The sequence below is a fragment of the Nelumbo lutea genome, chromosome 7 (genome assembly GCF_056320005.1).
Source record: "Nelumbo lutea isolate HS-2025 chromosome 7, American lotus-T2T, whole genome shotgun sequence".
NCBI lineage: Eukaryota > Viridiplantae > Streptophyta > Magnoliopsida > Proteales > Nelumbonaceae > Nelumbo > Nelumbo lutea.
This window is the reverse complement of record NC_142690.1, coordinates 51,514,220-51,528,927: the sequence shown is the minus strand read 5'-3', so window position 1 is coordinate 51,528,927 and position 14,708 is coordinate 51,514,220. Positions and strand designations below refer to the sequence as shown.

The following is a 14,708-nucleotide window of genomic DNA, read 5'->3' as shown; positions in this document are numbered from 1 at the left end:
ACCCTTCTTCTCTTCTCTTCTCTTCTTCTTCTTCTTCTTCTTCTTCTTCTTCTTCTTCTTCTTCTTCTTCTTCTCATACTTCAAACCTGAACTGAATAAGATTATTTACGTGGTATAAGAGCAATAAGAAACCAGTTCCTTTTCTTTTCTCATCGCCCTTCGTTTATTTTTCTGAGTTTGCCGCCAGCCATATCAGTTTTTTTTTTAATATCTTCTAGACAGATTGGCAGTTTGACAAGGGGCTTAAAAGGAGTGGTTGTTTTTTGTTTTGGGAGGTAATCATGCCTCTGGTTGCTGTGGTGGTGATAATTGTGGTGGTGTACTAGATTCCCTCTATTCTATGATATGAAGAGGATTGGTTGTGGATAGGTCTGAACATAAATATCTTTCACTCAGTAGAGGACTGCGGCTGCTTTCTTTTATACTAGATTTCTTTTATGTGGTGGAGTGACTCGATAGGTATGCATATAAGCCTCTTTTCGTTCTATTTATACCTGGATATGTGAGTTGAAAGTAGGGTTTTTTGAATGCTGAATTCATGACAGCAGTAGCGTGGTCATAATTATATTCTGTTGAGTAGTGTGTGGTGTGGTGCTGAATATTGAAGGTGAATACTTTGTCTATAATAGTGATTCCGTTGTGAAGTAAGGTGAATTAGTTAAGATGGCAACCGGAGATGGGAGTGACAATAAAACAGGTATTATGATTTCTCTAGATTACCTAAATGTTCAAATGACATCTATTAAGTCGAATGGTGAGAACTATGTGCTGTGGGCCAAATCTGTGGAGGTGTTTTTAAAAGCCAAGAAAAAGGTAAAGCAAGTGAGAGAGGAGAAACCCTCATCTGATTCTCTAGGGTTCAGTGATTGGGAATAGGAGGATGCACAAATCATGACCTGGTTGTGGAATAGCATGGAACCTAAAATTAGTGTGAATTTTATGTTCCTAGATACAACTAAAGAAATTAGGGACCATGCTAAGAAACTTTAATCCGGCCAAGATAATACTACTAGGGTATATCAGTTGTACCAAGAATACTTTAATCTGAAGCAAGGTAACCAAAGTTTGGAGGAATACTATGCAAGCATGTGAAATATCCGAAATGATCTTAATGTATATCATTCTATGACACCAGATGTTCAAGTGCAGCAGCAACAACGAGAACAACTTGATGTGACAAGATTCCTAGTGGGTTTGAAGGCTGAATATGAACTTATCCGAGCACAAATACTGGGGGGGGGTCTGCTCTTCTGTCTCGGAGGATATCTATTAAGTCTACAAAGTCTTCTTCTCTCTCGGACAGATTTGGTTTTGTGGTGACTAGAGGGGGAGGTTGTGGACATAGAGGTGGTGGAAGTGCTGGCCGTGGGTTTCCAAGAAACCGAGGTGGCCCTATGTTTAATCGTTCTGGTGGCCACACTGTTAATTTCTGCTATGATTTACATGGTCCACCCAACACTTGGGCTAACCATGCTGTGACTAGTGGTAGTGGTATAGTTGCTGAAAATCAACACATTGATCACATCTCTTCTAATCTAGTCTTCCATGAGACAACAAAGCATATTGAAGTTGATTGTCACTTTGTAAGAGAAAAAGTGATTAGTGGAGTGACAACTACATCTCATGTGAGCTCAGGAAACTAGTAGATAGATCTCTTTAACAAGGGACTGTCTCGGGGCAGAGTAGATTACATATGTGACAAGCTGGGACTATATGACATATACTGTCCAGCTTGAGGGGGAGTGTTAGAGTCGACAGTACAGGGGTCTTTTGGTTTTTTGGTTTATCTAGTTAAAAGTGAAAGGTCTGCTTTATTCAAGTTTAAGTTATGTGTCCCATCACTTGTAAGGGACAATACTATCTTTTTGTAACTCAACATATTCACTATAAATACAAAGTGGGTCGGTTAGAGCGGGTGACTTTTCTTCTACCGCTGAACCCTTCTTTTCTTCCTTCTCTTCTCTTCTTCTTCTTCTTCTATTCATACTTCAAACCTGAACCGAATAAGATTATTTACAAAAACAATTAAATTTTTATTTTTTATTATTTTATTGAGGATAAAGCAAAGCCAGATTGCGTTCAAATCCAATCCAAGTCTGATATTTTGGGTTTTGGATTGGATTTGGGTATAGAAATTTATTAATTGGATCAGATTTGGATGTAGATGAATCTGATCCGATTTCAACTCTAGCAGATAGGGGAAACCGTGGTGGTCAATTACTAGGTAAACTTGGCTAGTGCATGGGCACTTGGTGCTCCCATTATTGTACTGAAAGAATCATTTAGTGCAAGGAGATTATGTATACTTGGAAGAAGATACACAAAAATTAAGTAGTTGTGGCGCTTCCCCTTGGAGAATGATAGATTGTGGCATAAAATGGTTTCTAGTATTCATGGGCTCTCTAGGAATGGTTGGGATGTCGGTATTCTGCAAAGAGCCAACCAAGCTACACCTTGGAAAGCAGTGCATGGTATTCTTCCTCAATTCCTTGATCACATCAGGTAATGGCTTGGCTTTTGGCAATAGGAGTAGATTCTGGAAAGATGTGTGGGCTGGGGATCTGCCTTTGAAAGTTGTCTTCCCTTTTTTGGGTCTTCTTCCTCTGGGGAGGGTTGGAACTTGGGGTTTGTGAGAAACCTGAGAGAGAATGAAATCCTTTTAGTGTCTAACCTTTTGAATATCTTGGATAACCTGGTTTTTGATGAGTCTGGGGATGACAGATGAATGTGGGATCTCAGCCCCTCTGGGTTGTCTACTTGTAAATCCTTTTTCTCTTCACTAGTGGCCCCTACTCCATCCCATTCCTTACCTCTAAAAGAAGTCTGGTGTGCTCCATATCACTCCAAAAGTCAGTGCTTTATGTTGGGAAGTTTATCATGAGAGCATCAATACAGGTGATTTGTTGCAAAAGAAAAGACCAAAGTGGTGTGTCTCCCAATTGGTGCATTTTGTGTAAGTTGAATGAGGAGAGTGCTTTCCATCTCTTAATTTCCTGTCCTTTTGCTTGTTATATTTAAGAATGGTTCTGCTCTCTCTTTGGATGTAGGTGATCCCATCTGTTAGTTTGGAAAGTCTCTATACCCATCCTTCAATTCTTAGATGTGTTACCTCCGAACAAAATGCTCTAATTTTGGGTCATATTGTTCTTTCTAGAAATGCCCTAGGAGAAGGGAAGAAGGATACAACTTGAAAGAAAGCGGCTCATGTGAAGGTATCCAATCAATTAGGAGTACAAACTATACTCTCAGGGATAGAGAGGTCAAGGAAAGCAACCTCCTAAAACTACAAGAGACAATAGTAAGATGCAGTTCAAATTGTTTGAACCCTCTCTCATCTAGTCCAAGATCCCAAGAATTTCCTGCCACGGAAATTGAAGTACACTTTCCTGTTATTTATCAAAAAAAAAAAAAAACTGAAGCACACTAGGAGAGGGTGTTATTTTTGTTCAAAGAGAGCAAAAATAGTTGGATATTGTTTTTTCATAGGCAACTTAAATTTCATCAACTTATATGACAGTTTAAAGGTACAATAGACTGGAAACCCCAGTGATCCAAATCGTTTTTCAACATACAATTCAACCCAAAAGAATTGTTCATTGTGTTCCCGTTGCTTGGCTAAATAATCCACCATTGCATTTTCTGTCCTATTCCATCTAAATGTAGCTCCCACATCCTTGGTTAATGATTGATTCTATTTCCCTTATGCTTTTGTCTCTAAATCCAAGCTTCTGGGTTGTTCCTGCTTAACCAGGAGATTACTACTTTGGAATCAATCCCCTTCGACCTCCAACTCTGAATTCCAAGTTTCTTGGCTATCCTCAAAGTAGGTTTAAAATGTTGTGAAGCGTCGGAAGTGTTGACTGACATATGTCAATGTTGAGACCCATTAAAAAATTATATTATGTTGGTTGAAATTTCTGATATTTCAGTCAAATGTTGACCAAGTCTTTCCAAACACAAGAAAGTATATATTATCCTTTTTAAATGACATGTTGAAATTTTCAAGTACAAACAAAATCTTATTTCATGTCAAAAACAAAGAAAGAGAGATACAATGATAGAGTAAATGAAAAAAAGTAAAAAGGACAAGCTCAAAACAAAGAAAGGAAGCAAAAACAAGAAGGGTTTCCTATTTCCGTACTTGGAAGCCTGAAAGTGTGAAATTGTAACTTTAGGGTTCAAATCAGGTAACTCTACCATCATTGGAGCGTTGAAACACTTGATTGGAGGCAAAGACAAGATGCCAAGCCTCTGAAACTTGAATCTTCAAGATCTCATCTCTATTCATCTTGATTCAGGTGAAACTGTAACTTTAGTGTTCAAATCATGTAACTCTACCATCATTGGAGCGTTGAAACACTTAATTGGAGGCAAAGACAAGATGCCAAGCCTCTGAAACTTGAATCTTCAAGATCTCATCTCTATTCATCTTGATTCGGGTATACTGATCCTCTTCCTGTAGGGGGGGTAAGGCTTGGTTGGGGAGTGGTCTCTTTGAAAGATAGAGAAAGGCTGGTGAGTAGAGGAATAGGCTTCTGGGGTTAGGGATGCTGAGGTGAGGGAGTGGTCTCTTTGAGTGCTGGGTGCTAAATGTTGAGGATTGAATGAATTTCAATACGAAGAGGAACTCTATTTATGGGGGAGATTTTGAGATCCTAAAAGTTAGGAGATAAGGGTATTTGCAACGTATCAAGAAAGGGAATATTAGATCCGCTGTCAATTATTAAATGCGCTACTGGGGTTTCGCCATGTGTCTAATGAGGATCTTCTCGAGGATTGGCTTTCCTTTTCCTCAAGATTCCTCATTACTCACGTGTGCTACTATCTTTTGCGCGGTTTAACTTAATTAATGTGGCATTGGTGACGTCACCACTTGGCGGGTGCCGCTTTGTTGACTCCATGTGGCGTTTTGCCACATCTTTTTGCTGTCGCAGGTTCCATGTGCCTCTGGGCGCATGTGGGCCTTGCCATAGGCTCGGCCTGGGTTTCTCTTGATCCGTGTCGCGAGCGGGCTTGTAAGCCGTTGGTTTATCGCACGCTTTGGTGGGCATAGGTTCATCGCACGTTTGAGTAGGCTTGAGGCCCTTGGATGGGTTCGATCATGGTTTTCTTTGGTTCGGGCACCGAGTAAGCCTGGTGGACCGCAGGTTTATCGTGGTTTTGCGATATGCATTGTGAGTTTATCGTAGGATTGATGATGTGTTGTGGGTTCATCGCAACATGGGGATTGACTGTGGGTTGTTCGCACGCAACTTTGTGGTGTTAATCTTGATGTTTGATGTTGTCTGAGGGTCTGAGCAAACACTATGTACCTACACTTCCAATATGAAAAATAAGGAAAGAAAAAGAGAGCTGTGTTATTAGCAGCCGTACAAGGTATTCAGATTGTAGACCAATTAGGAGTTCAGAATCTGGTAATTGAAGGAAACTCCAAAGTTGTTGTGGGATGGTTGACACCTCCAGGCTCAGTTATATGGCAATACAGGGACCTGTTGAGGAAAGTTAATTGGCTCTGAAGGAGTATGACTATTACCTCTCTTTGGGTGGGCAGAACAGCAAACACCTTAGCGGATGGGTTAGCTAAGCAAGGTGCCTCAAGGGAACAATTATTTTGGGCAGCACTGTAATTTTTTGTTTTAGCTTGATGTAATACTTTGTTAGGAGAGGTAACAGCTCGTGCCTCTCCAAGGGTAGCCTGTAATGATTTAACCTCTTGATCTGTTCATTAATAAAATCATTTTCATTTATCAAAAAAAAAAAAGAGAAAGAATGAAAGAAAACGAGGAACAAATAAAGGTTTGTAAATGATCTAATGTACACTTTTTGCTGTTCAAGTTTTAGAGTCGAGCATTCGAATGGAATCCTTATATTCAAACGAAACATTGAAATGAACAGTAATTTTTATTTTAATTTGTAAATTATATGTTATAAATTGTAAAAGGTGCTGCTATCATGTGATGGTCCATGAGAAGCCCATAGACCATCACAACAAAAAACCCTTAAAATGGAATCTTAATAGAGTAATAAAACATGTTACAATACATGAAGGTCTACAGTAATAATTTAAATCCTCATTAAAATAACCAATCAAATATTAATATAACATATTATTATAAATTATATAATACAGTAATATATTGCATTACTATATTATATTACTATGCTACAAATATTAGTATATATTTTTATAGAATTATGGTATATTAATATAAGTTACTAGTAATTTAAACATAATATATGAAATATTATAAAGGAAATAAAAAAACGAAAGAAAAGGAATAAGTCAATTACTTATTAGAATATGCTAGAATTCAGGTCTGCCTTAGAGTTTGGCCTGACTGAGTTCAGTTATGTAGAAGAAGAGAGAATGATAGAGAAAGAGAGAAAGGGAGAAAGAGAGAAGAGAGAATTCTGGTTCGAACTGAAAGAGTCAACATGCCCTCTCCCATTCGGCCAGTAAGAATTTATATTAATATTAAAACATAACTGAAAAGACATATGTGCCCTTACTTAAGTTAAGAGCACATATTTCAACACAACATTACAGATCAGCAACATCAATCAAGGTATAAAGACAGAAATACCCCTACGCTAACACTCCCCCTCAAGCTGGTGAGTATATATCATATACTCCCAGCTTGTTACATATGTAGTCCACTCTTCCCCGACTCAAACCTTTTGTAAATAAGTCAGCCCATTGATTTCCTGTATTAACATGTGTTGTGTCTAGCTCTCCATTCAGCACCTTCTCCCTCACAAAGTGACAGTCAACTTCAATATGTTTGGTTCTTTCATGAAACACTGGATTCGAGGAGATATGAACTGCAGTCTGATTATCACAGTAGAGCTTCATTGGAGTGTTAATGTTGTACCCTACTTCCTGTAGAAGGTTCCTTAGCCACACTAACTCACAAGCGGTATGCGCCATAGCCCTATATTCTGCCTCTGCACTGCTTTTTGCCACAACCGTCTGCTTCTTACTTTTCCATGTCACCAGGTTACCTCCCAGAAACGTGCAATAGCCTGTAGTACTGCCTATCAAACATAGAACCGACCCAAGCAGCATCAGAATATCCTTCTATTTCAAGTTTTCCCCCACTCTCGTATATCCGACCGCGACTCGGGGCCCCTTTTAGATACTTCACAATTCTCAGAACCGCATTCCAGTGAGGAGTCAGAGGTTTTTGCATGAACTGGCTTACCACACTAACTGCAAATGAGATGTCTGGTCTGGTAATGGTTAGGTAGTTCAGTTTGCCCACAAGTCGTCGGTATCTGCCAGGGTCTTCAAACACTTCACCCATATCACTGCTTAGCTTGGTATTTGTGTCCATGGGTGTTTCAGCTGGTTTGGCACCCAACAAGCCTGTTTCGTCCAGCAAATCAAGCACATACTTCCTCTAGCACAGATTAATCCCATTCTTGGATCTCGCTACCTCTATCCCCAAGAAGTATTTTAGTTTGCCCAGATCCTTTGTCTGAAAGTGATCCTGCAGGTAAGTCTTTAGCCTGTCAATACCAATGTTATCATTCCCAGTAATAACAATATCATCTACATACATCAACAGTATTTTTCCTCCCGAAGAGTCATGACTAAATACAAAATGGTCAACCTTGCACTGTTTCATGCCAAACTTCTTTACCACCTCATTGAACCTACCAAACCATGCTCGAGGAGACTGTTTAAGCCCATATATAGCCTTCCTTAGTCGGCACACCTTACCATCCTCCCCCTAAGCAACAAACCCTGGAGGTTGCTCCATGTAGACCTCATCGAGTAAGTCACCATGCAAAAAGGCATTCTTGATATTAAGCTGATATAGTGGCCACTCATACATGGCTGCAAGAGAGATCACAACACGAACTGACCCGATCTTAGCAACCGGTGAGAAGGTCTCTGTGTAGTCAATGCCATATGTTTGGGAGTACCCTTTTGCAACTAATCGCGCTTTCAGGCATTCAACACTACCATCAGGCAGGTACTTAATCGTATAAAACCACTTACAACCAACAGCTTGCTTCCCAGGAGGAAGAGCAGCGAGGTCCCAAGTATGATTATGATGAAGGGCTGAGAGTTCTTCTTCCATGGCACGACACCGCCCTGGAGAGGCAAGGGCTTCCCGGACATCTTTAGGAACAATAACTGATGATAACAAGGTAACAAACTGGCACTGGGAAGCGGAAAGGTGAGTAAGAGAAACATAATTAGAAATGGGATGAAGGGTGCAAGTACGTTTACCTTTCCGCAAAGCAATGGGTAGATCAATCTCAGATGCCAAGTGGGGTTCTGGTGCCGGATCCGTTGACGGAGATGTAGTTGGAGGAGTAGTAGCCGGTGCACGTGGGCGATGTGTATACACATGACGAATAGGTGGGCGTTCAACAGGTGGTGGCACCGGAGGCAAGGATTTGGTCACAACTGGAACAAACTAAGGATCGACAACGGGAAGTGGAAGGGGAGGAGGTGATGAGAAGGAAGAAGCATCACCAGACCCCAAAAAGAACGTAGTAGACTCAAAGAAACTGACATCAGCACACACAAAGGATCGTCGAGAACCAGGATGGTAACACCTATACCCTTTCTGGGTCCGAGAATAGCCAAGGAAGATGCACTTGAGAGAACGGGCATCAAACTTGTCGTTCCCAGGACCCAGATGATAGACAAAACAGACACACCCAAAAACTCTTGGCGTAAGAGGGAACGGAGACAAAGAGGGAAACAAGACCTGAAACGGAGACTGACCATCAAGGATGAACGTGGGCATCCGATTAATCAGAAAACAAGAGGTAAGCACTACATCACTCCAAAAAGGTTTGGGAACATGCATGTGATGCATTAGGGATCTTGCTGTTTCAAGGAGATGGCGATTCTTTCTCTCAGCCACCCCGTTTTGTTGTGGGGTGTAGGTACACGAGGTCTGATGTATAATGCCGTGTTGGTCCAGGTATTCCTGAAATGATGAGGATAAATATTCGCGGCCATTATCAGAACGAAAAACTTTGATATGGGTACCAAATTGGTTACGAATTTCAGCATAAAATTTTTGGAAAATGGTAAATAATTCATTTCTTTCTTTCATTAAATAGAGCCACGTCATCATTGAAAAATCATCCGCAAAAATGACAAAATATTTGTATCCATTATATGACATTACTTTATAAGGACCCCAAACATCTGAATGAACTAAAGAAAAAGGACTCGACACACGGTTATCAACCCTAGAACTAAAGGGAACACGATGGTGTTTCCCAAACTGACACGACTCACAATCCAAAACAGAAAGTTGACTCAAGGACGGAACCAAGGACTTCAAGACTTTGAGCGACGGATGACCAAATCGGCAGTGCCACTGGAGAGGAGAAAGAGATGACTGGAGAGCTGTTGAAGTTCTACCACCACCACCGTCAAGATAATACAGTCCACCTGCTTCATGCCCTCCACCAATCTTCATCCCCGTCTTGAGATCCTGGAAGACACACATAGAAGGATAAAAGGTAATGGAGCAGTTAAGTGATTTGGTTAGTTTACTAACAAACATAAGGTTAAAAGGCAATTTAGGAACATACAAAACTGATGAGAGGGATAAAGGATCTAGGTCAACATTACCAACACCACAAATTGAGGATGTGGAACCATTAGCAAGGGTGACAGATTGTGATGTTGAGCAATGAGGCAGGGAGGAAAACACACCTAGAGTTCTAGTCATGTGATCAGAGGCTCCAGAGTCAATGATCCAAGGATTGGGTGTAGATGCTAGACAAGCCATACCTGAGTGAGGAAAAGTTGCTGTGTTCTGTTGTGATTGGATAAACCTCTCATATTTATCACGGGGAACACTCACCATCTCCTTCATGGGACCATTTGTGGATGTAGGAGGCAACTGGTCAGATGAATGATTTCCTGTTTAAAGTTGGAGCTTGAGTCACCGGTCGTGGCATGATTGGCCCAGGTTGAGGGAGGACCATGTAAATCATAACAATAGTTGATGGTATGTCCATCCATACCACAATGAGTGCACTTCCTTGGGCCTGAGCTACGTCCTCTACCACGGGCTCCCCCTGAATCTCTGCTCCCAGTACGACCACCACCACGATTATAAGTAGACCCACCATTGCCACTTCGGCCATATGCAGAACCACTACCAACACCACGGCCAGACTGAGCTCCCCGAGCTCCACCTCTACCACCATGGCCTCTCGATGCAGCAAAGGCTGATCTATCTGAGATATTAGAGTTCTCAGTAGATCCAATAGAAATCCTCCGAAGTCGAGCAAATACCTCTTCTAGGGACGGAAGAGCTGATCCCCCTAATATCTGAGCCCGTACTGGTTCATATTCAGACTTTAGTCCCACCAAAAATCTAGTCACATCAAGCTGCTCTCTCTGTTGTTGCTGAATCTTGACATCAGAAGTGAGAGGATGATAGACATTCAACTCATTACGTATGTTTCTCATGTTGGCATAGTACTCTTCAAGACTCTGATTGCCCTGTTGCAGATTAAAGTACTCTTGATAAAGTTGATAAACTCTGGTTGTATTGTCCTGCCCCGAATACAATTTTTTCGCATGGTCCCACACGTCTTTGGCAGTATCAAGGAACATGAAGTTCACACTAATCCTGGGTTCCATACTGTTCCACAACCATGTGATGATCTGAGCATCCTCTTGCTCCCAATCTTCATACTCGTGAGAGTCAGAGGAAGGTTTCTCCTCTCTGATATGTTTTACCTTATTCTTTGCCTTTAGAAAGATTTCAACGGATTTAGCCCAAGGCACATAATTCTCTCCATTTAACTTAATGGAGGTCATCTGAACATTCAGGTAGTCTATAGGCACCATCACACTAGGTTTATAATCATTACTGTCTCCCATTATGTTATCACCAATACTGCACACTTGCTGAATTCTATTATCACTAAGATCTGCACACTACACACCACTAGGTCACACCTGTCACACTGATTGCAGCACTAATTGTTGCTGGAATGTGTGCTCTTTACAGCACAAACCCTGCTCCTACAACTACCTGAAATCTCACCACTATATGATCATATATCTTCCTTCAACATGCGCAAAGAAACTAGCATAAACCCTAGCACTAACTGGCCGAAACACTAGCAAATGATCTGAAACACACCTCCTATTTAATCCATAAACCAGAACTGAAATCTCTTACCTTATCGCTGAAGTAACACCCATGCGAGCAGGAGAGCAGTCCACACACAACAGCCACACACAGTTCAGCCCTCTATTCCTCCTCTACTAGGAGAGGGCAATCTCAGAAATCACAGCAACCGACCACATACGACCTGATTGGAGGCATAGAGACCCCCAAGGGAAGAGGGCGATCACTCCTTTTCAGCCCTTTCCCTTATCTCCAATCGAACACAGAAAAAAAAGGAAAACCCTAGATAGGGTGCGTAGAGAATGAACCCTAGGCAAGCAGAAATGTAGGCAGATTTAACCTGCTCTGATACCATGCTAGAATTCAGGTCTGCCTTAGAGTTTGGCCTGACTGAGTTCAGTTATGTAGAAGAAGAGAGAATGATAGAGAAAGAGAGAAAGGGAGAAATAGAGAAGAGAGAATTCTGGTTTGAACTGAAAGAGTCAACATGTCCTTTCCCATTCAGCCAGTAAGAATTTATATTAATATTAAAACATAACTGAAAAGACCTATGTGCCCTTACTTAAGTTAAGAGCACATATTTCAACACAACATTACAGATCAGCAACATCAATCAAGGTATAAAGACAGAAATACCCCTATGCTAACAGAAGAAAAAACATGCATATATAATGTTTCTTCATAGAACTAAAAGTATTAATACATAGTATATTAATATATATTAAAATATTCATAAATGGTATATAAATATAAGTTACTTATATAATCACTAGTAAGTTAGTTATATAGTCTGTAGGACGACTTCTTTTTATCATTTTGTTATCAATCTTAGCTTTTTGGCTTTGAGTAATGGTCTCTGACTTGTTGGGGGTTGTATAGTCTCTGACTTGGTGGCTTCCAATCTGTCACTGCCTAATCTTTCACTCTAGAAGAGTTGGCCACTTCTCCCCAAGCTTTCACTATCTCATTCATTGAGAGTTCTCTGAGAATCTCTACTGTTTTCACCCAATTTGCAACCATTTTCTTTATATTGTCCACTATTTCTTCTATAGACTTTCTCCTTTCCTTGAACTAAGGTGCTGAAGGAGGCACATGAAAAAAGACCAGCAGGAGAAGCTGACCAAATTCTACTATCCACAACATGACTGTCCAAAAAAACAGACTCAAGTTTAGTCATTAGGTCAAGTAGGAAGTCGTACTCATTTTCTCTAAGACCTCATCTAAACTCGAAGAATCAATTCAATCCAGAAATCAAGGCTTACCAAAAATTAGAGATTTATTCCTTCTTATAGTTGGGTGTTTATTTTTTCAAAGGAAAAAACCCTGCGTTTCAAAATTATTGATCCCAAAAATGCCCAAAATAATGAATTTATGATTATTTTTTGGTTGAAGGTAGGAGTAACATTATGTGTGTCATACTACTTACACTAAAAAGTAGGCACATATTTATATTTATATTTTAAGAAAATAACTTCTAGGTCATTTATCAATAAAAAAAAAAGAAAATAACTTCTAGGTATAGCACAAATACACTTAAAAATTACAGCAAGTCTAATAGCAGTTATCCAAATAGTTTTTCTCGCCTAGGTAGAATTACTTAGCCATGCTCAGAGTGCATTCAACTGTTGCTGCTTGTCTGAATTAGATAAGATAGTAATGATCATTGTATCTCCTAGTCAAGTATCACAATATAATGGAATATATGTGAATGGCAGCTACAGATACACATACTGAGAGCCTTGAAAGAAGGATTAAACTTGCAAAAGGTCATGTCGAAACTGGGAGACTTTTGGCATATTACCAGGCTAGTATATTCTTTCTATCTTGATCAGTTATTTGAGCATTTTTCTTATTCAAGTACATACGCTGGAAAAATCCTTTCAACATTGTTCTGTTGTTTTCACTACCTTAGAATGATGCTCATTTCATTGCCATTACAAGGCTTTCAAAAATTTCAAGCACATTTAGACAATGGTACCCTGATATATTGGTAAGGGCATTTGTTTCTGAACTTAAAAACATGCTTTCAAATATACTTTAGATTTGAGATACATATTTATTCTTCATTATTATCAATAACAGAGACACACTTAGGGATGCTAAGGGTTTAATCAAGGAGTTGGGAGCAAGTATCAAGTGCATACCTCGATCTGCAAACAACCTAGATGATGGGTTGGCAAAACAAGGGGCAGCAAGGGATCAGATGTTTTGGGTGTAACTCTCCCAAGAGGAGCTTGTAATTGATAATAGTGGTAGTTAGCTGAGGTTAGCTACCTATTTTATAATTTGCTACATATGTACAAACTTTTTCTTCAGATTGAAGAATATCTTTTAACAGTTAGTATTGAAAATGAAAAAAAAGTATTGAGAAATAAAGTACAAGATTCGACTCCATGATGGGAGAACTAAGATAAAGAGACTATTTCATCCAAATCTAAATCCCAAAGCCTGTAAGAGTAGTTCGACATCTAGTATTTTCTTTAGCTTTAGGATTAGATGATGTCTACACTCATTAGAATGAGATGTTCACTGTTAAGGGTAGAATTCTAGCTTCCCTAATAATATGAAGAAAACCCAAGGCTTTGTCTCCTTCTTGTGTCCAGCCAATTAATGCTTGAGCAAACCCCCTCCAGTTCTAGTTTATGGCAGCCCAAATTAGACATCAATCTCAAACCCTGAAGAAGTCATTATATTTCAGCAAGAATAAAGTGCCTTGTAAGTTTGATATAGAGTATATCAATGAAAAGAGTGCCTTGTAAGAATAGTGTCACCCATCCCATTTACTGTCCTTTTGGCTGACTTTTTTTTTTTAATCAATAACACACTTCATTAATTTCATTAAAACTTTTCAATGATAATTACAAAGAGGAAGACAAACTTTCTTATCTTCCAGCTATACCATGAGCCCCAAAAGTAGGAAAAAAGAAGAGAGATAAGGATAAACAGAAAAATAATTACAACTGTGCCCAGAACATTGACTCCCTCTCCACCCCTTGTTTAGCTAACCCATCAGCAAAAAAATTAGCTGATCTTTTAACCCAACTAATCTTAACCTCCATTTACCGAGCCAACCATTTGAATTTCCTCCTCATATTACTGTAATTCCATAAGCCACTGTAGTCTTTATTTAGCCATCCAACCACCACCTCCGAGTCCCCTTCAATTACAAGTTTTCTGATATTCATCTCCCTGGCTTTCTGAATTCCTTCCATAACTGCATGGATCTCAGCTCGGAGAGAGTCACCCACTCCAATTGGGCTTGAGAACATGGCAGAAACAACCCCATTCTCATCCCTGAAGACACCCCAACCCCTGATTGTCCAGGATTCCCTCTGCAGCCCCTTCAAAGTTTAGTTTCATGAAACCTGCAGGGGGGGGGAGTCCAAGACACATTCATCACTGTTTTGGTCTGGGTGCTGCTAGCAATCTCACCCCAATTCCTCAACATGTCATCCACTGTATAATCTGTGAATAGCTCTAATGATTTCATCCACTGTACCACCCTTATAAGGATCAAAGCCCTCAACTCCACAGTGCTTTTCTCTACTTCCGAGAAAATCCTTGCTTTTCTTTCTTCCCATA

The 14,708-nt window shown here is 40.0% G+C and overlaps 1 protein-coding gene across 2 annotated transcripts in view; it reads left to right on the top strand.

The window, feature by feature from the left end:
- Positions 1-14,708, top strand: part of LOC148846369 (neuroblastoma-amplified sequence protein) — a 70,927-nt gene that overhangs the window by 29,471 nt on the left and 26,748 nt on the right. The window contains exon 8 of one of the 2 annotated variants that reach the window (XM_088952890.1): positions 12,848-12,930. In XM_088952890.1, the coding sequence (XP_088809016.1) occupies positions 12,848-12,930 (83 nt within the window). Of the gene's footprint in view, positions 1-12,841; positions 12,931-14,708 lie in introns of both variants that reach the window. The other variant, XM_088952889.1, reaches the window with a different exon arrangement.